The following is a 24,856-nucleotide window of genomic DNA, read 5'->3' as shown; positions in this document are numbered from 1 at the left end:
TTCATCTTTAAGTCTGGCTTCCACTGAAATGTAAAGTGGCTTGCATTGTGGTCACGAAGGTGAAACTCCGCCATCCTTCAAGTCGCTATCGAATTATGATCTATGGTTCTAACTGGCTAGGTATACAAGCAACTCCAGGCACCCCCTCCTTGACTAAAAGCTCATCCATCGGTAACCTTGATCTCATAACCGATAAGGACTTCAGTGCTGGTGCCCTCCCAGCCTCTAGTACCCGCAGCACTGAGCATGAAGCGGCTGGTTGGGTCAATGTAGAGACTGGAGATGACGCCTGCGCGGGGAGGGCCGGGGATGATGAGGAACGGAACGGTGGAATGTTTGAAAGCACGAGTATCGCGGAGGTCATAAAGACGTAGGATATCATGGGAGGCACTGATGTTGTTAGCAAGAAGGAGACAAGGGCTGGAGAAGGACAGACTTACCAGACGAGATGGCGGCCGTTTACCATGGGTCTGACGGCGCTGACGGCTCCACTGCCAGCAGGGAACTTGAGTGTTCTCTGCGGTTCCCAATTTCTCTTTGCCTTATGAATGTCGAACTCTTCAACAGTGCCGTTACGACGGCCTGCGTAGATGGCATTGCCAGATGGACTCCAACACGCGCCCATGCACCATGGGGGAACACCGTTGCGAGTACCTATCCGCGCGACAGGGTCAGGTTGGCGCCTGTCCCAGATGCGAAGAGACCCATCCATAGCCGCGGAGAGGAAGGTTGTTGGAGATGTTTGCGAGGGGTCATGCTGTGTTGGGGCGTGGGAAGATGTTAGCATGAGAGATGGTGAAGCGGGGGGTTCTTGGGAGGCAGGGGGTTGAGAGTCTTGAGTCGTTTGTGTCGATTGTATTGGTTGAGAAGATCCTGCAGTCTGTGTTGGGGCCGGGACGAGGTCTACTTCCATGGCATCGCCTGCATCCTGTGATGTTTCTGGTGGTGGAGGTTCAACGGCAGGAGCCGGCTGTGTTTCTGTATCTTTTCCTGCATCAAGAGCAGCCATATCTGCGGAGTGGTCCATTGCGCTATCATGGCCATGGCCAGGCATCATGTCCATAGATCCAGCGCCGAATTCATCATCATCGTGCCCGAATGGTTGATCCTCCTTTGTTTCGCCGAACAAACTTCCTGCGTCGCTGCCGCCAAAGAGACTATCATGAGCAGGTGATGCTTGGCCATCGCCAGTGGCTGTGTCAGGATTGAAGTCAGCATTCATATCGTCTACTCCATCCTGAGTCAGTCCGTCTGTGAAGCTTCCGTTGGCGATTGGAGCTCCATTATTGGTGGCTATCGTGGTAGAAGGGAGTGGCTCGTCATCCCCTTCGGGGATTGGAGCTCCGCTAGCAGGGCGAAGCTCAAGAGCCGAGATTTGACCAGCGTTTCCATCAAAGCTGCGGATTGTCTGGCCGGTGTTCAGGTCCCAGTCAAAGATATTCTTGTCCCATCCGCCGCTAAGAACACTCTTCTCGTCCTGTGCCAAGGTCAAGACGGACACGGCGTTCGTGTGTTGCTGCAGGCAATGAATTCGTTTACCTTCGTCGTGCCGAACACTCTGTAGGTTGATACCACCAGACTCAAGACCGGACAAAAGCCAGAGAGCTTCGGAGTGGACAGCGAGGGAGTAGACGGGGGACAGTATGTGCTCTTGATCGCCTCGACCAGGAGGTGCCGGCTCCTCGTTTTCCCAGTACGACATGAGGATGCCAGCTTTCGTAACACTATCCACAAACGGATGTCTTTGGGCTACGGTCAAAGCCAGCTTTCCATTGATGGTATTTGGACCATCATATTTGCGGATGTAGCCGTCAGAACCTCCCGTTATCCAGTACCGCAAATCAGGTGTGATGGCCATGGCATTAACACTGGTCGATTGAGGTGCAGCCATAGTTGGTACGATATCATAAAGCCGGGCATTGATGGCTTCTGGTCGAGGTTGGGGCCACTTTAAACGCGAGCCTGGTGAAGGAGTTGTAGATTTACGGTCTTGCGCATCATCATTGGACTCGGTCTTGATGTGTGTACTTGTTTGATCGTTAGAGTCGGCAGCTGGAGGCTGGCTCTCGTCTCCCTCAGCGTCACCATCGCCATCTCCATCAGCATCAGCATCGTCATTGGCGTCGCCATTCTCATCGTCGTCGTCGTCGTCGTTATTATCATCATCGTCGCCTTCTGCATCTTGATCTTGGTCTTGGTCCTGATCTTGATCGCCATTATCGTCTACATCCTCCATTGCCTCGTCCACGTCATTGTCCTGATCAATGCGGTCGTTGTCGTTATCATTGTCCGAGTCGTTTGAGCTGTTGGACAGCCGATCATCGTCCAGGGCGTTCATTATGGATACGGGACTAACAAGTTAGTTGAGGCTTGGGAAGATCAAAGGCGTCAACGTGATGGTTGAGAGTACAGAAAGGACGTTCTCTGAGCTTCATGCATACATTAAAAAGATGTCGATCTAGTAGAGAATTAAGAGCATCGATGCATGGGCAGGTGTCTCCGGTAATAGACCTGGTCGTCAATCGCAGTCGCATGGGTCGCAAAGGACCTGGAACCTTGGGCGGGGGTGATATAGCGTCCTCGAGGCTTTGTCAAGAGTCGCGAATAGTAAAAGAAGATTCTGGAGGTAAGCAGATCAATTGAAGATGTGCGCTGTAAGCTACTGGTTGTACATGAAAGTGTTGAGTTCTGTCGTTGGTACGTGGGGCGTAAACACGAAATGTAAATGAATAAGGTAAAGTAAAGTACCTAAGGTAGGTACAGAGTTGAAGCTCGCTCGCGTCGCGTTTAATTGGAGGTCAAGCGAGTGGGGCTACGTTCAAGTAGGTAGCTTCTTCGACTTACACTTACACAAGTCAGAGAAGCTTTCTCTGACTGCCAGCCAGATCAATCAAATCCATTATCATTATCATTATCATACAAACAAAAGAAATGTATTTACTACCAAAGCATGGCTAGCTCATGCTGTCAGTCTCTTACTTGATAGACAAAGGCCCTACCTAACTTACTCTCCAGGTGCCTCATTTCCCTCAGTGATTCATCTTATCCCCGATCTGAGCATCTTACCATATCCTTTACCGACTTCGAAGGGAAGCAAACGCCAGCGCTACGTTGCCCTTTCTCTCGCCTCATCTAGGATCTTCGACGACTGTGTCTCGATCCTCCCCCTTGAGAGCTCTCGTTACGATGATTTCCAGCACGAGACCCAACGGGTCCTCTACGCTCACGTCCATGACGACGCAGAATGATCTCAGTTGCACTATCGCCAGGAGCCAAGCTCGCAGAATCACGACCAGTGTGTGGACCAGGCCAGACAGTTACATGGCTCCCACCGAATACTGAAGGCTCTCTGTCTACGCCGTACTGCTCTTCAGGGGCCTCGAGTATGGTGTTACGCCAGTTATCAATACGATTACGCGGGGGCTCAGTAGGTACACGAGAGATACTTTGAACCATGGGCCACCCATCTGAGCCTTCCTGAGGAACAGGGGGCGCGTGGCGAGGGTCGTTGATGAACTGAGATTCTCGCATAGACTGGGCGTCTACTTCGTTCTCTCCGTCGTGCCTTGTATCCTCTGGCCCCATCTCGCTCGGGTTCGACTCTCGCTGTCCTGTCGTAGGCTGTCTAAAGATCTCGGCCATGGGTTTATCGGCACCAAGTTGCTCCTGGTGAACGACGATGTCACCTGCAGCTCGCTGTTCCTCATAGTGAGGGATGTTGGCAAACAGTGGATCGTTGTTAGCATTGAAACTTGCTGCATGCCGTAGCTGCGGGCTACTCGGTTCCTGCATAGACCTTCGACCGCCGATACGCTGTAATGGTGAGTCTCGTCGTTCAACAGCCCCATGTGCACGGGTCACTGCTGAACTAGGTGAATGCGACCACGCAGAGCGAAAGGGATCTGGCTCAGGCTGTGACGCAGGAGGGGGAGCTTGTCTCAACTCACCGCAGCCTTCCTCTTCGTCCTCGTCATCTGTACGGTATCCCGGAGGAACATGGTCAGCATATTCTCGCCACTGGTGAGCTGTGAGGTTCAGTCCAGGTGGTGCGTTGTCAAGGCGAGCCTGCCTGTAGGCTTCAGTGTTCCGGTGCGGGCGGCCACCATGACGAGAGCTGCGATGAGAGCGGCGACGAGCAGACACGGGGTCCATAGTCCATTGCCCGAGGGCTTCCAAGAAGCCAAAGGAGTAACGCTGAGAGCTGTTCTTGCGAGGCATTGTGAGTGAGTTACTGTGTTAGTCGAGTTGCAAAGCAAAAAAGAGCCCGATATTGGTGATGATATCCTGGAGTCGAAGATCTAAAAGGCTCTATTGATGATGAGTTTTGGGCGCTGATGATAGCCTGAGAGAATCTCCAGCCGTATATAACCGGCAGGGACACTGATCTGGGTGAATACAATGAAATGCCCTTTGTCGTGTTCAGAAATCTATCGATATTGTCTTTAGATTTGTTCATAGGACAAAGGGTGTTGGAACAGTAGTCAGCCCTGTTCTCTCGTTTTGTACAATCACACATCTCAGCCGTTCGGCACGATATGCATGTATAAACCGAGATATGATACGACTCAATGCTGGACAGCTGCTCTGGGCGCCCACTCCTTCGTTGACAATTGTTAGGCCATGCGACATTCACGATACATCAAGACGCCAAGCATGAGTGATTACTGCCTAATTTTTGGTGAAACTAAAGTAACATCTATTCCAAAGCATCATAACTCGTGTCTATGTCTCCAAGCAAACCAAAGAGCCCAGAACGTACCTCTCCCTGCGCGTGCGTCCCCTGAGCTAGAGTTCAACATGGTTGCTACAATAGACAAGGTGTGGCATGCGATGATCAAGTTTTGTTTCAGATGCATCTCATTTCCTTAGCATTCCTCGAACAAGCTAGTATATAACAGCTGCTGGCGCACTTTGTTCATTCAAATCCGTCCCTTCTGGGGTCTCTATTCCTTTCTCTATGCTATCTTACAGCGCCTAGTTATTCAACGTCGCCGTAAATGCTCACCGACTCCCATAGCCAGTCGACGCCTTTCTCCAACATCAGCTCCCATAGTCCAAATCCATCCAACCCATCAGGTAACTCCCGGGAGATCCTTATCCATCAATCACATCAAGGAAACAAAGGACGACAGTGACAGCACCCCAACTCCACTTTTTTAACCAAGGACGTTAGAAGCCCAATCCATTTCTTTCAGCCTGCCGTGACAAGATCAAGCAATCCAGATGCCCTCACCTGCCGTCTCGATGAAGGGGTATTATCATTATCTACTAAAGAAAAACAAAACAAAAAAAGGAAAATGCTTGCACAGGGACGGTTTTCGTCCGTGTCGGTAAAATTCGATTCAAGGAAAACGTGGGGAACCCAAAATTGGGAAGACAATGAAGCAATTGGCTCGGTAAAGTCCAAAAAGTCAAAGAGTGGCTTGAGCTTAAGCTCATGATGTGACGCGGGGGTCGTTAAAATATTGCACCATGCCCCAGTCAGCTGGCGGCCCATTATGTTGCTGGCCAGGCTGTTCAATAACAGCACCTGTGAGACTCTCCCAGTCGTCAAAAACCACAGGAGCTGGTGAGTACTCAAAGTCCATCATTGATTCACCAGCGTCGTGTCCTTGGGATTGAGGTGGTGGCGGTAATGGAAGCTCCCGCTTTTCTAGAGGAGATGGCGCCGGAGGGGGCATCAAGGGTGACGTTGATGGTCCTAATGGTGAGTGTGCTGACGATGCAGGAGAAGGCCGCGAGGGCGAGGTGAATTGTTGCGAGGGCACCATTATCGTGTTTCGGAAAGGTGTGGCGAACTGAGTTTGCTGAGGATCGGGTGAAGGCATCAAAGATTGATGACCCGGGTGGCCTTGGGTAGGCAGCGGCATGAACGACATACGAGGATCATGCCCAAAACCTTGAGGTCCAAGATTGGCATGGGAATACTGCGGAGAGGGGATCGGTGCTGAGGTGAGAACAATGTCGGCAAGGTCGTAAGCTACGCTAACGATCCATTGAGCTTCGCCCTCATCACCAGAAAAGAATTCAAGAAGGTCCTGGAGCTGGCCAGGGTTCTCGTTCTCAAGGAATCCTTGCGCGCGGCCGGTTTTGCTTGGGTGCCAGCTGAACTGAGGTCGTCGTCCGTTGTATTCGGGCTGCTTGCTGACAACGAGCGCATCCCAAGCTTCATGAATTAGAGGCTGGTGCAGAAGACCATAAACGACGCGTGAGTGCATCCAGTCACCCTTGGTCATACCAGACTCAAAGTGACGGGCAACGTGTTCGACATGACGCTCGCGAGCTGGGTGGAGAGCAGAGCAGAAGCCACAAGCCCAGTACTTGCGTTTTCGGAGGAACTTGACTACTTTCTCGGCATGGGGGCAAGTTTTGCAACCATGGCATTGCTTGTGATGCTGATTGAAAGAGTTGGACCCCCAAAAGCTGCGGTTGCATCCAGGCTCGGGGCAAGGGTACTTGCGCCAGCGCTCGTGAAACTCATCCTCGTGTCGCTTCCAGTCGTACTTGCGCTTGAAGCTTGTCTCACACGATGTGCACCAATAAATATTGGTCTTACCAGCAGTGCCAACCGGGGCACTCATTGGACCAAGACCGTTCATGGAGCTGGAAGGAGGGATTGGAAGTGGCGCCTGCGATCGGTTGCAGGTGGAAGTAGACTGCCATGACATCGATGACTGTCCCGAGTTGGTAGACCAGATGGACGCATGACCTGAAGAGCCGGAGCTTGTTGAGGAGACGGAGATACGAGGGCGATGACTGAAGGCGACCTGAGGAGGAAGGAACATAGCTAATGGTCATTTGTTAGCATACATCTCGGCATGGCCAAGGGGTCAGAAAATCGACACCGGATGCCGGGCGGGAATGACGCACAATTTACTTCCTCGGGGAGAACTTCATGCTTAATTTCGGCTGATGGAGTTGGGGTCGTCGCAGTCGATGAGCCATTAGATGGTGCAGTCGTGATGGTCTGGACACTAGGTACACTCGACGCAATCGGGGGCGGAGGAGGGCATCGCATCGGCGGGGGAGGAGCGAGCGAGGCTGAGTTGGCATTATGGCTTGGATTGGTGGGTTGTTGAGAAAACGGAGCCTGATGTTGGGCTTGAGTTTGGGATGGAATCGCGGGCATGCTTTGCATGGCAGTCATCGCGCTGAGGTTGAGGTTGAGAGCCTGGCTACCATCGACCAGCTGATGAAGAAGCTCCTTGGACAGACCGGAGTCAATTAGGACCTGGAGGTTCTTACGCGCCTCGGCGAGAACATCCTGAGGGTTACCATCATGGCCCTGCTGAGGGGGCGAAGGGCTTGGATGCTGCGACATGTTATGCTGCTGGAATTCGAACTGTTGTTGAGGACTGTTGGTCTGGCTCTGCGTATGGTGTTGGCTCTGTCTCGGATCCATGGGCTCCGCTCACATGGAGGAACAGTCGGCGACTAGGATGTAAGCCAGAAGGAGTCTCGCGAGATTTTTCTATCCTCTATCGGACGGTTCAGGTCGCGGTCTTATTATAAAGTTGTCGTTGAAGCGAATGTGGTGCCCTCGGGCGATGAGCTGACGGCACGGGGTAGCGAATGTTGGATCCTTTGGATTCCGGAAACGAGCAAACAGCGAGTGACAGGAGCGAAAGTTGAGGGTCCCAAGACCTTTGAGCGAGAGTGGATATGAAGCAAAAAGAAACAAGAACGAAAGAAAGAAATATTGGTGATGGTTAGTTTGGAGTTGTGAAGAGACGGGAAGGTGGGAAGGAGATGGGGGATGGGAGGGTAGTGTAGGAAGGAGTAAAGGCAGGCGCAGCGTTGGCTCAGGCTCAGGCACAAGGTAAGAGGCAGGAAGGAAGCTAGACCAGGGGTGCTTGCTCTTTGCTGGAGTCCCTCTCAGATACCGTGCTGGGTCCTGTCTTTTGGGAAGAGGTACAGTACAATACACTACAGGCGGGTATGGATAATGGATGTGGAGGAAAGAAGGATGGGACAATCAGTGAAGGTTAGGTTAGGTTAGACAGGTCAACCCAGGGAAGGGGCGTGGGCGTGTGGTCAGGTTATTTCTCCGAAGTGTTGTAATTAATGATCGCCTGTGGTGTTTTGTCTCCTTTGCTGTTGTGCACAGGGGGGTATGATTGAGAGACGAGCTCCCAAGAAAGAATAGATGGATCCAATGACCAGCCTGCAGGTGCTGTAAACTTTTGGTGCTGCCGCTGGAAGGATCCTGGAACCTGCCTGCTAGGTACAGTACCGTAGTACAGTAGGTACGCTGACTGACTTGTTCTGAGCCCGTGCTTCAAGGAACCGCTGGCTGGTTCTTGGTCTGGCACCACCAGCAGTAACACAGACACAAGCCCACGAAACTGGGACTGAAAATGGGGCCAAGAAAAGGAGCGGACCAAAGTAGAGCGATGGCTTTGGTGGAACGAAAGGGACGGGAAAGAAAGCTAAAGCCAACCAAAAATGGGCCTATACCAGGGTATTTTTTTTTTGGTGGTGCCTGGGTATCCGTAGGTACTTTGGTTAGATTCGGGTACCTTGCTGCTGCGGTCTTTTTCGAGGGCCTGCGCCTGTTGGTAGCCGTACCTCCTGTACCTGTTCTTAAGTGACCAGTTCCTTTTTTTAAGCCCCATACAGTCCGTCTCTAGGCCAGAGTTTCACAAGAATTGATGCTGAGCCGTGAAGGTTTCCCGTGTGGAAATGAAGACGTCGGCAAACAATTTACTGATGGGCAACCTAAAATAGAAAATTCCCTTGCCGTGCAAGAGCGTAAATGGAAAAAGAGAGAGAGAGAGAGAATTGGTTGAGTGAGTGAAATTTGGATGCGGAGGGGAAAAACATCCGGGGGGATCGTGGTAAGATCCAAGGTATGGATGGAGATGGACAGGTCAGGTCAGGTCAGGTACAGAGCGGCAGTGACGTGACGTACAGGAAGGAATTGACTGGATGATTGATTGATTGACTGACTGCAACTGATGAGATGGGGATGTGGTGAGCTTTCCCTGTCCAGCACTGCTTACTGTGCTGTGCTGTGCTGTGCTTTCTCCTCGATATCCTCATTCGCGGATGGTGCCATTCAAGAGACAATGCACCAGGTTAATGGATGGTAGGTGCTGTTGTCATCTTCTGTATGGCTCAATCTCAATATTGCTATAAACGCTTATCAACACCATTACCATCGCCAACTCTACCCAATCTACTACTAAGCGCGTGCAGCTGCAGAGAGCGATTCTGCACTTGAGCTTACTAGACTAGACTACAGTACAGATACCTCATCCTCATCACGATCTCAATCAGGAGCGTCATGACAACAAGATCTCCTCTCGCGCCGTCGACCAACAAGCGGGACCTGATAGCAGCAGAAAGGAACATCCCTGCTTATTCAGACCCATCTCCACTTTGGAACGGCATCAGGGGTTGACCACGAGCCAGGAGCTCAGGACAGGGGGTTCTGCAGCAGAAACCAACCTATCCTAACCGGGCCAAGCCAGGTAAGGTAGAGGCGCCCAGCTGGAGCTCTCAGGACAGGACAGGATAAGGCTTGAGAAGGATACAGTACTCTACTGTACTGCCGAGGAGCCTACCTAGAAAGTCCAAGTCAAAGTTGAAAGGAACAAAGTCCAGAAAAGACGCCGGCTCATTTGTGACAGGCACAGGCAACCAGCAGCAAAACAAACGAAACGATAGTTCGAGCGCTTGTGCGAGCGTACGCCTTCATCACTGTGCAGCGAACACAAGGTCTCTCTGTTTCACCACATATTGGCTCTAAAGATAGGCTTTGTGTTCTTGACTTGACGTTTTGTGTGGTTTCCTTGGATTAAAGTGACGCAAGCAGCTAGCTACACGATGTCTCTTCTTTTCTCTCAAGAGAAGAGCCCCTGTCCTGCGCAGCATCCATCCGTCGCAGCTCGGCTGCAGGCACAGAGAGGATGGACGACATGGGACATGGGATGGGGTCGTGTTCGGGACAACGAGAAGCAGCTCCTCCCTCTTCTCTTTTCTTGTCTCCTCTCCTATCGGTCCAAGGCGTAATGAAGCTGTTGTCATCAGAATGTGAATTTCCCATGACACGAGTAGTTGATCCACAGCAGAGAAAATCCATTTAACATAGGTCACCTTAGTCTAGTTAGCTGCGTTGATCCTGGGTTGTCTTGTCTGTGTAATTCTTTCCCAATTCTTTCTCGTTACTCCGGGGTTTGGCTCGATCGAGGTAGTCTACTCCGTCGCACGTCCCGTCTTATCAAAGCTGCTCGCTAAGGTAAGGTAGCTAAGGAACAATATGGGATCACCACGTTTTCTTGTAATTTCTGGGATCATCGGTCAATCAGATCGGAGTTTAGCCGCACGATTCTTGAACTACCAAGATCAAAACGTGCTTTGCAGCCTTTTGAGGCAAAGTTCAATGCCATGTCATGCTGAGCTGAGCTGATCTGATCTTATCTGACTTTGAAGATGGAACACCCTCTGTAACAGAATGCTCACCTGAAACGCGCGACAAGCATGCAGCAAGGAAGACCCCAAGGCTTTCTTTCAGCAACCAACCAACAGTAACAGTGGCCGTGACAGTAACAGAAGCGGTAGAGGTGACTGGAATGGAACCAAAATAAACCCGTCAACGCCGCCCGTCGAGCGTTTCGAAACGGTTTTCCGCCAATCAGCCACTACGATTAACTGGCTAGGGGAAGCCCCCGAGGAACAGGAAAAGGAGCTCCATCCATCCTTGGCTCGAATGTTGCGATTTTCATGGCCCTATACGAACAAGGGTTTGGTCGGGAGGGACGAAGGAAGAAAAGAAGGGTCTGGTCGCAGCGTTATTACGGATACCGTACGGATACCATACCTGGAGTTGAGGAGGGTTCAGCTGGCTAGACACGACTTCGCCTCTGCTCGCCAAGTGCATACAGGAGGTAAAGGCGACCGTTGGCGACCAAGCCGGCATGGATCATGCCATCTGCCGATCCTGAGCAACTCAATTCACATGTCAAAAGAGAAGACAAAGAATGTCAAGGTACTCTGTATCTGTACCTAATGTAATGCAATCCAACCCTATCCAGCCCGTATCGACTCTAACTCAAACTTCCATCCGTGATGATCAAGGCTGGGGGGCCGGGTTCTGGGGCTGAAGTTGGAGCCGGGGTTGGGGTTGGTCGGCTAAGGTTAGTGTGGTATTGTATTGATCAAGTCAAGTTAGACTCTCTTGTGCTGGTCATCAATTATGGCACCATCGTGTCTGCAACTTTTGGTGCACCTTGACGCCTCTTCCATCAGCCCAGATTTCCGAATTCTGAATTCTGAATTCTGATACAGGGCAGTGAGAAAAGAAAAGAAAAAAGAAAGAATAGGAGAGAGACAGGGAAAAAGACCGCAATGGAAAAAAAGACGTCGTGATATCCGTAGAATCTGCCGTAATTACTGTACCTACTGTCTAAACAGTCAGATGTACCGTACATATGCCCCTGGATCGACGCTGTCATCATCGTCATTGTCAATTGCTGACTTATCTCTACCCGTCTTGGCTCTGCTCCACTCGTAACGAACGACAGACAGAATCCTCCTCTGAACAAGGGAGTTGTTTTCGCAAGCGATCCACACGGAGCGAGACGAGGCGAAGACCCAGGACCCGAACAACGGAAGTGCATCTGCTCTGCTCTCAAATGATGAATCAAACCAACCTCCCGGGCATTAAATGAATGACTAAGGTTAAATGCCCCCCAGGGGTAAGCTTCCATAGTACGGATACACAGGCACGGCAGATGTGGAAATTACCTGACTCTTGTCAGGACAAGCCATGCCATGGATGGATCTATTCTATCCATTCCCAACACAGCTTGTCCCGGTCCATCAGCCTTGGCTTGGTCTTTCTGAATGTACAGTACTGTCTGTATCCGTAATGACTCTATACATGTATAGACCCTCGGCACACGAGGTGGAAATCTTCCGCTGTCAATGATCGGACAATGGAAAAAGAAGATTTGCGAATAGAACCCCAGCAGACCCAGACCCAGACCCAGACCTACCTACCTACCTAGACCTAGACCTAGACCCAGTAGACTACTACCAGTAGGCCCCAACTTCAAGAAGCAAAGCACACACCGGCTTTTGCTCTTACTTGCATCATTTCGCGTATCACGACTCCCATGTCTCGCCCCCTTTTAACGGCCTTGACTTGGACTTGGGCCCACAAAGAAGAAGCAAAGACAGGACGATCAACGTTGAGAACCCTGATGATGATGATGATGATTATGACTGAGAATGACACTGTAGCATCCCGCCCCGACAACGGTTCTGTTGGTCTCGATCATGCTCAAGGAAGCTAAGCAAACATCTCATTACCCACTCATTCACGATATCCCATTTCAATCGTTGGTGGTGTCCCCATCCGTTCTAGTCAGGGACCAGACTTCACTTTTCATCATCATCACATGAACCGATCAACCACGCTATAATGTTATAGGCATAGTTGCCGAGCCTGGTTGTCCGTGCTCTCATTTTGCGCAGAAGTCATTCGCAAGACTCTTTATGAGCAACAGTATGCACACAATTATGACCGTTCCGATCGACTTGTGCAGCCGCATAGCATACATAATCTTACATCGATCAAGGAACCCGTATAAAGAAGGGTCCGGACATGTCCAACGTCAACAAAGCGCGGGCCTTCCAATCCCGTATTTAAAAGCAGATCATATGCACCAGCATGTCGCGGTTTACCCGAGTGTTGGGTTCTCTTCTCTTCATTGGGTAGCCCGTAGATTCCTTGAAGTTTCGTGCTTGTGTTTCCTTGATATGCTTAATGGAAGCTTACTATCTCTATCATAGCCTCTGTTATTTTAAGTTCTCAAAAGCTCTGTGTACCACTGTATCTGCGCATCGCGTTTGAGGTGAGTGAGTCTATTAATACTGACTTCAGCTTGAGGTTTACTAGTTAGCTCCCGCATTGCCCATTCAGCCCTAGTTTCCTACCGAGAAAAGGAAAAACTCAACGTTCAACGTTTCACCATAAATTCTTGGCTCGGGTACCTTAGTACTTCTGTTGTTGTGCCTACTACATGGTACCTAACTACCTACGTACAGGTCGTACAGGTCGTACAGTACACTTCAACATATCCATCTCGAACAGCGCGGAGATAAGGATAATAATAGAAAGAGAAAACAATAACTGAGAAATAGGGGACGTCGGGATGACAGTTCTCTATAGCCATGGGCAGCTTTAGCAAACAACCCTGGCCGGAGGGAACAGAACGTTTCTATACCAAAAGAGCAATATAGCACCGAACCCTGTGGTTTAAAATGGCAGCTGAGGTGGTAGACTATATATATAGCACGGCAACTATCATTACATGCAAGGTACCGCGTTACACTGCAAACTCTTCTTGCGAAATGATGTCGGACGGATTTCTTCACCGTCTCTTTGTCGATTCCTGCCTATCACGAGTACAAGGTACAGTACAATAGAGATCAAGTCTTTCGGTAAGTAGAAAAGAATGCTGTAGAAAAGAACAGCCCACTGTGCACTCCTCCAACTTCAACTTGAAACCCGCCTCAAAACGACCGGCTCGAGGGCCGTCTCTCCCACTCCCTCCACATTCACCCCGAGGCTCCGTGCTCTCGCGAGAAACCCCGAATAGCCTTTCTTTTTCTTTTCTTTTCTCGTTCTTGTTCTCAACCTTGCCTTGTCCATCAGCTACTGTACGATACAGGGGAAAGCTTCGTTCTCGGCCGAGCGCTGCACTGCCCAGTGGGACTGCACGCACCCCCCTTTTCGCCTAAAACGTCACTCATGTCTAGCCTCGATCCTAGTTCGGGAGATGGGTGTGATGTTCCTTTGAGGGTTGCATTTCGTATCTCGGATTGATGAAAAGAAAAAGTGAAAAAGAGCAAAAATTAAGAAAAAAGAGTTCGCAATTGTTGTTGAAAAGATATTTACTAGTAATATGTTGTGTCATACCTGAACGCCCATGCGACCTGATCTAATATACACATGCATAACATTATACGCATCGCCACCAAATGAAAGTCGGAAAAATCGAAATAGCTAAGTAAAGTAACCAAGATGCCATTAATTATTGGGCAAGCAGAGTTCTCTGTTTGCCTCTGTTTGATCCCCGACGCTGATCGGAGAGGGTCACCCACCAAACCAAACATGAGGGACCGCACGGGCAGCAGAGTTGGCAATCGTGCAACACCGGCGCGAGAGTGGTATTCCGAATCGGGAGACGGATCCAGAATGACTTTGAGATCCAAGCTTGCATAGCTTGTCCATCATGTTCCGCCTGCCGATCGGATGCCCTATTGTGTTTTGATGGGCGAGAGGGTATTCAAGGTATCCGTCCTGTCCCTGTATTATGCCAAGTTCGTAAGTCGACAAGCCTCGGCGAACCATTAACATCCAATGTACTTGAGACGAGCCGGTCCGCTACGCCGTTGTGCAGCTTATGCACTGGTGCTGAAGTAGTAATTCTCCCACAAGTATTCGTAATCTTCAAGGATACCCCCAATAAAGGATGGCATTCTCTTGCTCACTCCTCCCACGACGCCCTTGGTGATGTTCTCGTAGGCAGCACCCCTCATAGCCCACCAACCCATGGCCCATCCACGCTTGCTCCATTCCTCACGCTCCAGGGACGTTGTCCGCAGACCGCGGTCTCTCAACTGCCGCGCCGCGTACTCGACTGCAAATCCGATCAGCCAGGGGGTCCAAGCTTTCTTGTCTCCTCCGCGCCTGTGGTTATGAGCCATGGCCGCCGCATAGATGAGCGGCGACAGGATCTGCAGGATCTCGGCTCCATGGCTGCTGCCCTGGAGCTGGTTGAGCAGCTTAGTCGCAGGCTTGATGTCATCGGCAGTCAATACACGACCGAGCAAGTACGAACTGATATCACCTCCGGTAGGCAGTGATGGCAGGCTCATTCCAGTTCGGGGCATAGTCCACTCGCGCTCGTGTGCGGGTTTCGAAGACTGTGAAGATCCTGACCCATCCGCTGATATTTCATCCATTAACTCGCTCTCACTTCGGTACGCAATTTCTTCATCGTCGTCTGCAGCTGCAGCATCCTCAGGAATAGGCTCCCGTTCCGGCAATACCGGCGTGACGAGCGGTCGTGACCGAGTAATGCGTAGGAGTAAAAGCCGGCAGAATGCCTTGAGGGCTTCGAGGAGCACGACGACCTTCCACCGAGACTTCTCGCCACCCTTTCGTTTAGCCGTCATCTCCCATAACATCTCCGTATAAATAATCATCTGCAGAAACATGGCTATTCTTCGATATGCGCCACTCCTCTGAGTCCAATATCGGGTATATCGTGCATGCGCCGACGGCATGCTTGCCATCGGCAGACGTGCAATGGCCTTCTGAAGTAAGGAGTCATGGTAAAGAGATAGCAGCTGAACACCCGAGTGGATCGACTCGGATGCGATTTCGGCATCACGAAATCGGCCTGTCAAATATTAGATACAATCTTTACAAAGCAAGCAGTCGGCAGGTCAGCTTACCTGGAATTATATATGTCAAACTCCGCAGAGCGCTCTCTATCTGCGATACTTGGCCGGCGTTCTTGGTAATAAATTCATCGTACATGGAGAGCCACTGAGGAGGTAATGATAGAATGCGGCCGATTCCCGGTCGTGGTGATTGTTTGGAAGCTGTAGGAGAAGGTATTTTGGTAGAATTAGAGGCCGAAGTTGGCACGTCGCGCGTCAAAGAGGGATCCATGTCCCTTTTATAATGTCGGTGTCGGTGTCGTCAAGACAAGGGTACGCCGTTGAAAGGAGATATGCGCGCGTGGTGCCGATCCGTATGAGCGTCGAGGTAGCGAGTATTTCAGTCGCCAGCCATGACGCGTTATTAGGAATGAAAGACGCAGTCTTCAACGCCGACGATAATGGTGATGAAGGCGGTGGGCGATGTCTGTGTATGGAATTGAGTTGATTTGATTTGGATTGATTATGGGAGATGGATGGATGCTGGTCAGGCAGCTCAGCTCAGCTCCTGGGGTTGGCTGCTGCCCGCCGAACCACCCCGAGGCACGTCACCAGAATGTGGAGGTGGCGCGTGCCTGAGGCCGACGACCTCGGCATCGGCGCCGTGATACCCTAGACACGGATGGCAGTTGAAAGAGACAAGACGAGATGAGATGTCCAAGGATTCAATCAAGTTATCGACAATATTGCATTTTATATAATTATTGCAGCCTTTTGCATCAATATTTCTGTCTCTCCAGTATCTCAATGTAGTTGCGGTGGTTCTTCACTGCTGCTCACCGATTTCACATGATAACCCATTACTTCCCCTAACATGTGGGCATCACCACGTCAGAGATGCATTATAAATGTCCAAGCACGTTCAAGGACACCGCCTGTAAACAAATAACCATGTCAATTTCTAATGGTCCCCATCTATGTGCGTTGTCTTTCACAAATCAATGCAACAACCTTTGTTGCAAACCGTGATGGGATCAGTCTTCATGCGAATGCATAGTATTTTCTACTTCTAGTTATGTATGTACCCGACTCCAATCGTGTCCTGATTTCTTCTTTTCCTGTAGATAATACATCTGGCCGGTCGCAGCCTAATAGCAAGCACGCCAGAACTCCTACGCTTATCTAAAACAATGCCAACTCCCTCCGCCTGTTCTCTACCAAAATGACATACGGTTTCTACTAACAAACGCCCGAAAGAATCGAGACGGACTCCGAGATTGGCTGCCGATGCCAGTCCAGTTGCCCATCCTCGTTCACCATAAAGGCTGCCACCTCCTCGACAAGGTCCCATTCTCCTGTCATCGGATTCTTTTCTGCATAGCGGAAGATGATGTTCATTCCGAGATCCTCAAACACCAATTCTCTCCTTCTGAGCCGCAGCCACTGCTCGTCTTCGTCGCCCTCCAATGCGTTCATTGCTTCAACCTCATGATTCTTGAGGGCGATTGCACGGAATACGCGGCTATCACGCAGGGCATTTCGGATTGGGTATTTTCCAAGGATGCGGATGGCGTCCTCTTTAACTGCTTGATCTCGACACCCAAAGGCAGATACGAAGAGCGGCCATGTCCAGCCAGAGTCCATCGCAAAGCCACAGTTGGGACGAGATGCAATTAGCGTCTCAGCGATAGCGTTGATTTGCTGATATTGCGGTGTGAGATCTTTTGCTGTTTCGATACCGGAGTAACGCGGCATGGCTGTATACACATAGAGGATGAGGAACTCAATGTGTAGATTGATGGCGTTCAAGTAGGACTGGAAGTCGGTTGGTCGGTTATCCGACGCAGTTTTAAGGAGAGGGCTGAACGAAGTTGACCATCGATGGAGCCATAGTCTTGACTCTTCCAAAAATTTGGCGATTCGTGGGTTCTGTCTTACACCGGACAGCTTGGCTTCCAATTCTCTCATGTCTTTGACCTTTGTCAAAGCGAGCTGCGCCGTGGTCGCAGTCAAAAGGGGGATGTATTGAACCATGAGCTTCTGCAGCAGAGTCCAGTAGCCATGGGCCTCATCCAGTGTGCTGAAAGCTGCCGGCATATCGTCGATGACGGTGATGTTGGTCTGCTTAGGTCTGAAGTAGGGTGAGTGCTTGGTAAATGGTGCAATACCCGGAGGCCTCTGCGGTGGTGCTCGTGGAGGCGTCTGTTGATCTGACATCGCTTGCGGACTTGCCTGACTCTGAGGACTTGGTAGACCGACAGGGTTCTGCTGACCTGGAGGTGCACCCGCCCATGGCGTGCCAGGTTGACTCACTGGACTCGACATGTTGTGAGGGCTGGAAGCCTGGTTTGGAACAGCCTGGTTGGCTACGACAGCCGGTGGTTTGGGAGGAAAGAAGAATTTCCTATATGAACCCATGAACGACCGTGACTGCAGTTCCAGGGGCTTGTAACAGTCCAGAATCTCTTGCACCAACGCAGGAGGTGCTGGAGCGATCCTGACTAGACTAGGTGCTTTATCCGAACATGCAGCCAGCTCGTTGAGCATGCTAAAGCCGTGTATGATGTGCTTAAGAGCTGCTGGCATATTGCCTCTTTGCGCCTCGAAGCATATGAACATTAGAGATGCCAATAAAGCTGTGCGCAAGCCTTCCTTTGTCGGCCTGGCCTTTGCCTGTAATTGCAGAGCTTCGCAGTAGTAGACGATAGCGTTGAGATAATGTTTGTTGTCGCCTGCAAGTTCATTTCCGGGAGAAGACGCCTCAAACTCGACATTGGAGGACTTGCGCAATGCACCAACTGCCATGGCAGCATACCGTAACGAGGGCTCCTGCAGCGTAAGTTGAGGCATTGTTGTCGTCCATAACCGCGAATTTCCTAGACCTCCGCTGAGGAAGCTAACACTGAGGGAAGACCATTCATCGAAATATGACCGCTGTTCACTGCTCGTGAAGCAGATGGTGTTGATTGAAGGTTCCTCTGGAATCGTTGGTACTCTGGCCGTAACAGCCGTGGACCCCGTGCTGACCTTTATTTTCGAACCTGCACGAGACTTGGCTGTGGAATTCGTTGCTTGTTTCGACCTGGTCGCCGCAGGGCGTGGTCTCTGTTCTGTGGCGGCGGTTTCAGAGGGAGGAGCCGAAGCATCAGCGTAGCCATCGCATGAACCTCTCCATTTCATGCAGTTGAGACATGACGGTTTGGTCTCATCGCATTTGACATGTCGCTTTCTAAAACATGTTAGTGATGAGCTCCTCAGGCTGTGATGACTTGCGAGCAACGCGAATCTTGACGAACAGCAAAATACTTACTTGCCTAAGGAAGAGTTAGCGATGCAGCCATGATAAACGAGGGCTGCACAATAAACTCACATGTAGCACATCCTGTACGGGCTCTGCTTGAGCTGCGCCGAGTATGCCGGGCCCTTGTCTCAAGTGCAAAGCGATGAGTGCCGCCACCATGAGCAGCCGTGGCATTTGCAGACCTCTCAGTGGGAGAGGTTGAAGGACTAAATAAACAAAGTAATCGTAAGCTCAGCTCAGTTCAGCTGTAGGATGGAGAAAGGGATCCATTGGCGACAGGGCTGGGCAGCTTACCCAGCTGAGTTATTGCGCCCGCCATTAATAGGGATCGAGAATTGGATCTCCATGGCTGCCCGTGGTTGGTTCGGGTCCCACCAGTTGGCTGCAGAAGCGAGCAAACATAAACAAAACAGGCAAACAAATTACGAGGCTCAGCTCAGCTCGATATGGTAGGCAGTTGGTTGGGAGAGAGGAGAGGCTTGTGCAGAGACGAGAAGCCGTTCTGGTAAAGTAGGCAACGTAAAGTAAGCCAAGCCAAGGGTACTGCGAACCCCAGGAGAAGCTCGGCACTCGGAGTTGGGAGCTTGCAAGGGTATCTTCACCCGCAACGGGCCTTGACGTACCGCACCGTGCTGTACCTGGCTAGACAGAGAGGTTTGTGGAGATGGGATCTTTTAACGTCAGCGGCGTTTAGTATGAGCTGAGACGCAATATTGGACGAGAGAAGCGCCCTTTTGAGTGAAAATAAATATGCAAATGTATAGCAGACTAAGTTGGTGTACGCGTGTAGAACGGCACCACAGTCTTTGAAGAATCAAGGAACCTTGGGAAGAAAAGGGAGAAGGCAAATGTGGATGTCTCTTGTCCCAAGGCGCCTTGTGCCAAGAACAGGAGGTATCACTTATGTTATTAGTCAAGTACAAAATAGGCAAAGACCACAAGAGTCCTCCACCAGAATTGGAATGATTCGATTTACAAGTGACAAGACAAGACGCCTCTCTGCACTCCGGGTAGAACCAGACAGTATTCCCGAGGCACTTGCTTTGTTGGGAATGTCAAGTCTAACGGGATGAAGAAGTTCATTAGTTAGGTATTGATTCGTCCCAGCCAGTCTGCGGTTAATCGAGGCGAGCGGTTTATGGATCAAATAGCTTTAGCTTGGTGTAGCTGCCGGGGCATATAGGGGATCTGGCTGCGGGATCAAGATTGTTGATTGGTTGGGGATACGGCGGTTACAGTGGCTTTTGAGAGGAGAAATTATGGTATAGGTGTAGTCGAGCTGTTGATGTCTTTATCTTGACTCGGTCCTGAATCATTCGTGCTGTATGACATCCTTGGTCGCGTAAGGGACCTCAAATGCCGAGTAGGATTCGTGCTAGATTGGCCAACGCGGTTATGCTTAGAGTACGCAGATGAATCCTTCGAATATGCATGTACGTCACTAAAGAAGATTAAGAACAAGATTTATCTAGTTAATACCTAGTATGGCGCGTGGCTGTGGATACAGCATGGCTTTCTAGTCCAGATTCGACGAGAACTGCCGTTGCATCCGAGGTCAAGATGAGGAGAAGTAATTTACACAGGTACTTAGGAATGTCTAACATCCATCGTTAAAAGAGAAAAGAGGAAACAGTCGTACACTGCTTCAGCAGAATTGCATTGCATTCGCAACCATCCGAAGCCGTCTAGCTCACTACACGACAGTTGAGGCTTCCATACCATACTAACCACGCAGCCAAGGAGTGATCTCCCGTCTAAACGCAGGGTTTATTCCCACCCAGCGGCCATGTCCACAACACAGAAATAACGTTTTTACAATATTCCCACTGATGCTTTTCTCGTCACCATCACGCACGCATTGGTGATCATCGATCATTGCCAATCGAGTCTCGGCGATTTCTCCCCCGCGGTGGAGATGCAGGGACCATTCGAGGCGCCGCAGCAGGGATTGATTGTCCTATACAAAGCTGCATAATGCCGGGAACAGAATTGAATCATTGTCAAGAGGGGTTTTGGGGCTGATACTGTAACGACGGTCAAGGTAAATCGTTGGTGCGGTATGGTCCTGCAATATCAGCTGACTGCGAGGCATTTCTGAGTCTCGAATGAGTATTGAGATTGCACGACATAGGGCTGAGAGCTACAGCTACAACTACAACCGCTTCTATTCTATAAAGGTCAAATCACTGAGCCAGCCAGCCAGGTCGTGCAGAATGTGCCACCTCGGGAACCAACGCCACTCCCGGGACCTGATGCCCAACGGGATCATGGCAGAAGCTCGAGTGCCGCGCCAATTTCATCAACGTCTGGCTGTCGATTTTCACTGCACTCACACTCTGGTCTGTATCTCAAGATCAAGATTGGGAGTTCTTCCTTCAATGTAAAAGGAACAACAAATTTTAACTGTCAAGTGTCTGTTTGACCTTTACCAGATTGGCATGACAGCTCGTTCCGAGAACAAGAGCCTTGTCGTTATGCAGCACCCTGGCATCTTCATGACAAAGAATTATCTTTGAACACATCGCCCTTATTAAGATCGCATCCGTATCACGCGTCAATCCCAATCATATCTTGCAGGAAATATTGCCAACCTTCACAATCACCCAGAGGTTCACATACACAGGCGTCAGAAGACCGTTGTCGTTCATATCGTTGACATTAACTCATTAAGCCTTCGTGGCTACTAGTACAATTCCTGTCCGCACAGCAGACATATCTTTAACGACGCTCGCTCGCAACCTCCTCAGCCTTGGCAGGCTCACGATCCTCAGCACCGGCGTAGTCCAGCGCATTCTCACCACCCTTTCCACGGTAGTTGGTAGGGTGGTCTCGGTCAGCGCCCTTGGCGTGGATGGGATCGGAGGGGTTGGCACCGACACCCTCAAGACCGGAACGGTTCTTCTTCTCTGTACCGTGAATCTCCTGGCTGGTCTGGCCGGCGGCGGGCTTGCCTAGGCCGGTGTGGACATCGGCAGAGGTAGCTCCACCGAGAGTTGAGGAGGCGGGGACAGCGCCCTCATTGCCGGAAGCTTGAGCGGGGATCTCGGTTTCGGGGTTGGGGCGGAAGGTGTTCTCGGAAGGGGCGGTGCCGGCAGGGTGCTGCTCAGCGTGGAACTCGGGGGCAGCGTCGTTGCCAACGAGAACTCCAGGAGCGTGCTGGATAATATGTGAGTACAGATATTCGAGAAGCCAAGAATGTCTTTGATGATGAACTTACACCACCCTTCATGAGAGGCTCGGCAGGAGCGACCTTGCTACGGAACTCACCCTTCTGGGGAGTAGCGGACTCGGGGTTCATGGACATGATGATTGTTGTTTGTGAAGAGGTTGTGAAGATGTGTGTTTGTGGCTGAGCCTGTGGAGGATCTTTTCGAGGTATGTGATTATAGAGATGGAACTGTGAGAATGATGAGAACAAAGGTCTTCTCTTTCACGCTGTAAAGCTATATAAATTATCGAGATGCCGTAGATACACGTGTATGACATCAACAACCGAGTCGTCGACATGACATCACAGTGACCAGGCCGGAGTAAGCCCAACCATCATGAGTGGCTCTGTTCTCTCTTGCCTTCCCGTTCCTAGTAAGAGTATACAATATCGAGCTTGTCAGAAGGAATCAGAGTCCGAGCAAACAAAGGAATGTCTCTTTTCCACGCGCAATCGATCGATGAAGATATTCAGGTGGGTAGAATGTGTGGAGCGAGTATCGGAGGTATGCTCCGCGAGCGAGCTCGTTGGTTGGGGTAGTGGAGGAAGGTCCTTGTATACAACGTCATGATGTGCTTGGCTACCATGGTGAATAGGTGAGATTTCCATGAATGCGTGCTTGTATGACCTTGTGATGCCGACTTTGAGGTTGATAATGAGACGATTTTCTTGAGGCTAACTGGTGCTTGACGAAAGTCCGGTCACATGAGCGGGTTAATTCAAGGCAGCATCGTGTATGTAAACGGTCTCATATAACATTTCATTTCCTTGTTGTATTTAAGTGTAGTAATTATAGATTTTGCTGCAGACAGAAGCTGTTCTGATTGGTGGTGTATAGGTTGTTATGATCAAGATGGTGTTGAATGATAGCTAACCAATTAGAATTGTCTTTTGCATTTGACAACTAACTACGGAATACACTACAACAATCAGTCTACCAGTCGATTTTCGTGATCACGCCGAGAACTTCTGCATACAAAGTGTGAAGCAGAACTTTCTTATTGAACAACCCATCCTGGGACCAGCTAATGCGCTGGGGAGCCGTGATGGCGCATTGTTATCATCGCACAACTTCTTAGCGATGTGGTTTAGTAAAGGACTGCTAGAACCAACTGCTCAATCCGAACAAGATAGCAAGTATTCGGTGGTTTCACGTTATACACGTGCTTGTGGTGGCCTCGTGACATACGCATCGCGTGCCCAATACGATTGACGAGCGCCCCATCGGTTTAGTGAAAGACGCTCCGCGATGGTAGACGGAGGATGGGAGCGGTTACATGAGGGCGGTTTGGTAATACGAAGATGGCTTAGAGGTCTATCTATGAATAGATGTAAGCCATCAAATACGGCTCCCGAGTCGGGGATTCCGACACGACCACAAATGATTATGTAGTGCTCGGAGGATAAGAGAACTATCTACCGGTTATTTCTTTTCTCTCAACCTGAGATCAAACGGAAGCGAATAGGGTTTTTTCCCTGGCTGTTCTTTGATGTCTGGATGCCCATGTAACCTAACATACCCTACAGCTCTGCTTATGTGATAATGCATTCTACTCTAGTACAGCTTCTCTATACTTGGCACTGCTGACAGATGTGCATTGGTGAAAGACTGAAGCTGTGAAATATCATAATTATCGGTTTAGAGATGAATTGTCCTTGCACGATGATGTGTATGCACTCAAGGTAACGTTCCACAGCAGCTTACACACACACATCGAAATGTCAGCAAGCGAACGAAGCCGGATATAGCAGGAAACATCGCGCCCCAAGATCTACCATTAGCAGCATTTGGTGGTGGCTTTGACAAGCCTCAAAATCCGAGAATAGGGGTCTCAGATCTAACTTACTGTCTCTCAATATTAGTGTCATCTCTTTTTTAAGCCCCAAGGGTCTATGGCTGGTTTGGCAGAGCTGAAGCTAGACAGTGTTTTAGCCGCGATTGCTAATCACGAGGATAGCACCAGTTCAGCCCTAAAACAAGACTTGCAGGCAAGTTTGATGATATGTCAATCTGCTGACAAGCCTGGCGTTGAGACTATTTACTCGTTAGACCGCATGGATATGATTGCTATCCGTACTGTATTGAGTCAGCCGCTGATAAATTGTGATTGGATGACCGATTCATCGTCGATGACCAGCACAACGTCGCAGCGGTCGCTATCAAAACTGTCCATGCATTACTAAAAAAGCACAGAGCTTTTTGATCGACCAACAGTGTCGCATTTAAAGACTCTCAGGATCGCCGATAAAAGAAAGTGTCGCACCAGGGAAAGAGAAAAAATGGGAGCAAGACTGGGTCAGTAAGGATCCTTTAATTTGCCGAGTACCTATAAAACCAGAAAAACGAAAATACGACCGACAATGGTGCCCGCAGTTGTTAATCTGAGCAGATAGCGCCTGGGAAGACGTAATATAACGGCGCTGGGTCTTTTTAGTCGCTGTGCCGCCGGTGTTAATAGAGGCTACAAATTAATATGACGCCACATGCAAGGCCCCGATGGCTGGATTCCATTGTATTAATAGATGCGGATGTTTTCTTAGAAGTACTACCAGCCTCATCAATGTGAAATGCATTACTCTGTTGATTGATTGCTGTGATGGATAGTCACCGCAAGATGCTCACTGCTCAATTGACCCATATCGCTTTGTTGTGTTCCATGATCCTGGGCTACTGATCGTCAATCGACAGGCGAGAGTGCACTGGAGGTATCGACAGTGGAGGCCAGGGGTAGCCTCCACGGAATCTGAGTCTAGACTACACTGTGCCATGAACATACAGAATCCCCCTGCCTGTTTGCCTGTAACCAACGACTTGTCATGAACATATTGATAGTTCAATTATTATTAAGGGTTTAACTTCAGCATCTGTACTAGTCAGACTAATGGGGGTAAACGGCGATCAGCAATCGGAGAACAAAGACTCGCTCTAGAAAGAAAGAAGTTGGGCT

General features: G+C 50.1%; 6 protein-coding genes across 6 annotated transcripts; all 6 read right to left on the bottom strand.

The window, feature by feature from the left end:
- Positions 1 to 47: 47 nt before the first annotated feature.
- On the bottom strand, positions 48 to 2,705 carry B0J16DRAFT_286830 (WD40-repeat-containing domain protein). Its single transcript, XM_046124119.1, has 2 exons — positions 441 to 2,705; positions 48 to 390 (listed from the first exon to the last, which is right to left on the bottom strand). Exons 1-2 carry the CDS (start codon positions 2,336 to 2,338, stop codon positions 162 to 164), a joined length of 2,127 nt encoding a protein of 708 aa, XP_045982863.1. The 5' UTR covers positions 2,339 to 2,705; the 3' UTR covers positions 48 to 161.
- A 134-nt stretch (positions 2,706 to 2,839) lies between these two features.
- On the bottom strand, positions 2,840 to 4,618 carry B0J16DRAFT_341095 (uncharacterized protein). The gene is made up of 2 exons (XM_046127790.1): positions 3,016 to 4,618; positions 2,840 to 2,966 (listed from the first exon to the last, which is right to left on the bottom strand). The coding sequence occupies exon 1, from the start codon at positions 4,216 to 4,218 to the stop codon at positions 3,133 to 3,135; it is 1,086 nt and encodes a 361-aa protein (XP_045982862.1). The 5' UTR covers positions 4,219 to 4,618; the 3' UTR covers positions 2,840 to 2,966; positions 3,016 to 3,132.
- An 817-nt stretch (positions 4,619 to 5,435) lies between these two features.
- B0J16DRAFT_355703 (uncharacterized protein) lies at positions 5,436 to 7,321 on the bottom strand (the record flags this gene model as incomplete). The annotated part of the gene is made up of 2 exons (XM_046129427.1): positions 5,436 to 6,787; positions 6,871 to 7,321. The coding sequence occupies 2 exons, from the start codon at positions 7,319 to 7,321 to the stop codon at positions 5,436 to 5,438; spliced, it is 1,803 nt and encodes a 600-aa protein (XP_045982861.1).
- A 6,947-nt stretch (positions 7,322 to 14,268) lies between these two features.
- Positions 14,269 to 15,973, bottom strand: B0J16DRAFT_125723 (peroxisome membrane protein). Its single transcript, XM_046121690.1, has 2 exons — positions 15,472 to 15,973; positions 14,269 to 15,416 (listed from the first exon to the last, which is right to left on the bottom strand). Exons 1-2 carry the CDS (start codon positions 15,689 to 15,691, stop codon positions 14,413 to 14,415), a joined length of 1,224 nt encoding a protein of 407 aa, XP_045982860.1. The 5' UTR covers positions 15,692 to 15,973; the 3' UTR covers positions 14,269 to 14,412.
- A 665-nt stretch (positions 15,974 to 16,638) lies between these two features.
- On the bottom strand, positions 16,639 to 19,047 carry B0J16DRAFT_355701 (uncharacterized protein; the record flags this gene model as incomplete). The annotated part of the gene is made up of 4 exons (XM_046129426.1): positions 16,639 to 18,628; positions 18,710 to 18,713; positions 18,770 to 18,906; positions 18,995 to 19,047. 4 exons carry the CDS (start codon positions 19,045 to 19,047, stop codon positions 16,639 to 16,641), a joined length of 2,184 nt encoding a protein of 727 aa, XP_045982859.1.
- A 2,204-nt stretch (positions 19,048 to 21,251) lies between these two features.
- On the bottom strand, positions 21,252 to 22,124 carry B0J16DRAFT_125661 (uncharacterized protein). Its single transcript, XM_046121689.1, has 2 exons — positions 21,918 to 22,124; positions 21,252 to 21,856 (listed from the first exon to the last, which is right to left on the bottom strand). The coding sequence occupies exons 1-2, from the start codon at positions 22,002 to 22,004 to the stop codon at positions 21,419 to 21,421; spliced, it is 525 nt and encodes a 174-aa protein (XP_045982858.1). The 5' UTR covers positions 22,005 to 22,124; the 3' UTR covers positions 21,252 to 21,418.
- Between the last annotated feature and the right edge of the window lie 2,732 nt (positions 22,125 to 24,856).

This window comes from Fusarium flagelliforme (genome assembly GCF_020744385.1).
Source record: "Fusarium flagelliforme strain FIESC 12 MPI-CAGE-AA-0113 chromosome Unknown B0J16scaffold_4, whole genome shotgun sequence".
Taxonomy (NCBI): domain Eukaryota; kingdom Fungi; phylum Ascomycota; class Sordariomycetes; order Hypocreales; family Nectriaceae; genus Fusarium; species Fusarium flagelliforme.
The sequence above is the reverse complement of the archived record's forward strand: the minus strand, read 5'-3'. Positions and strand labels throughout refer to the sequence as shown.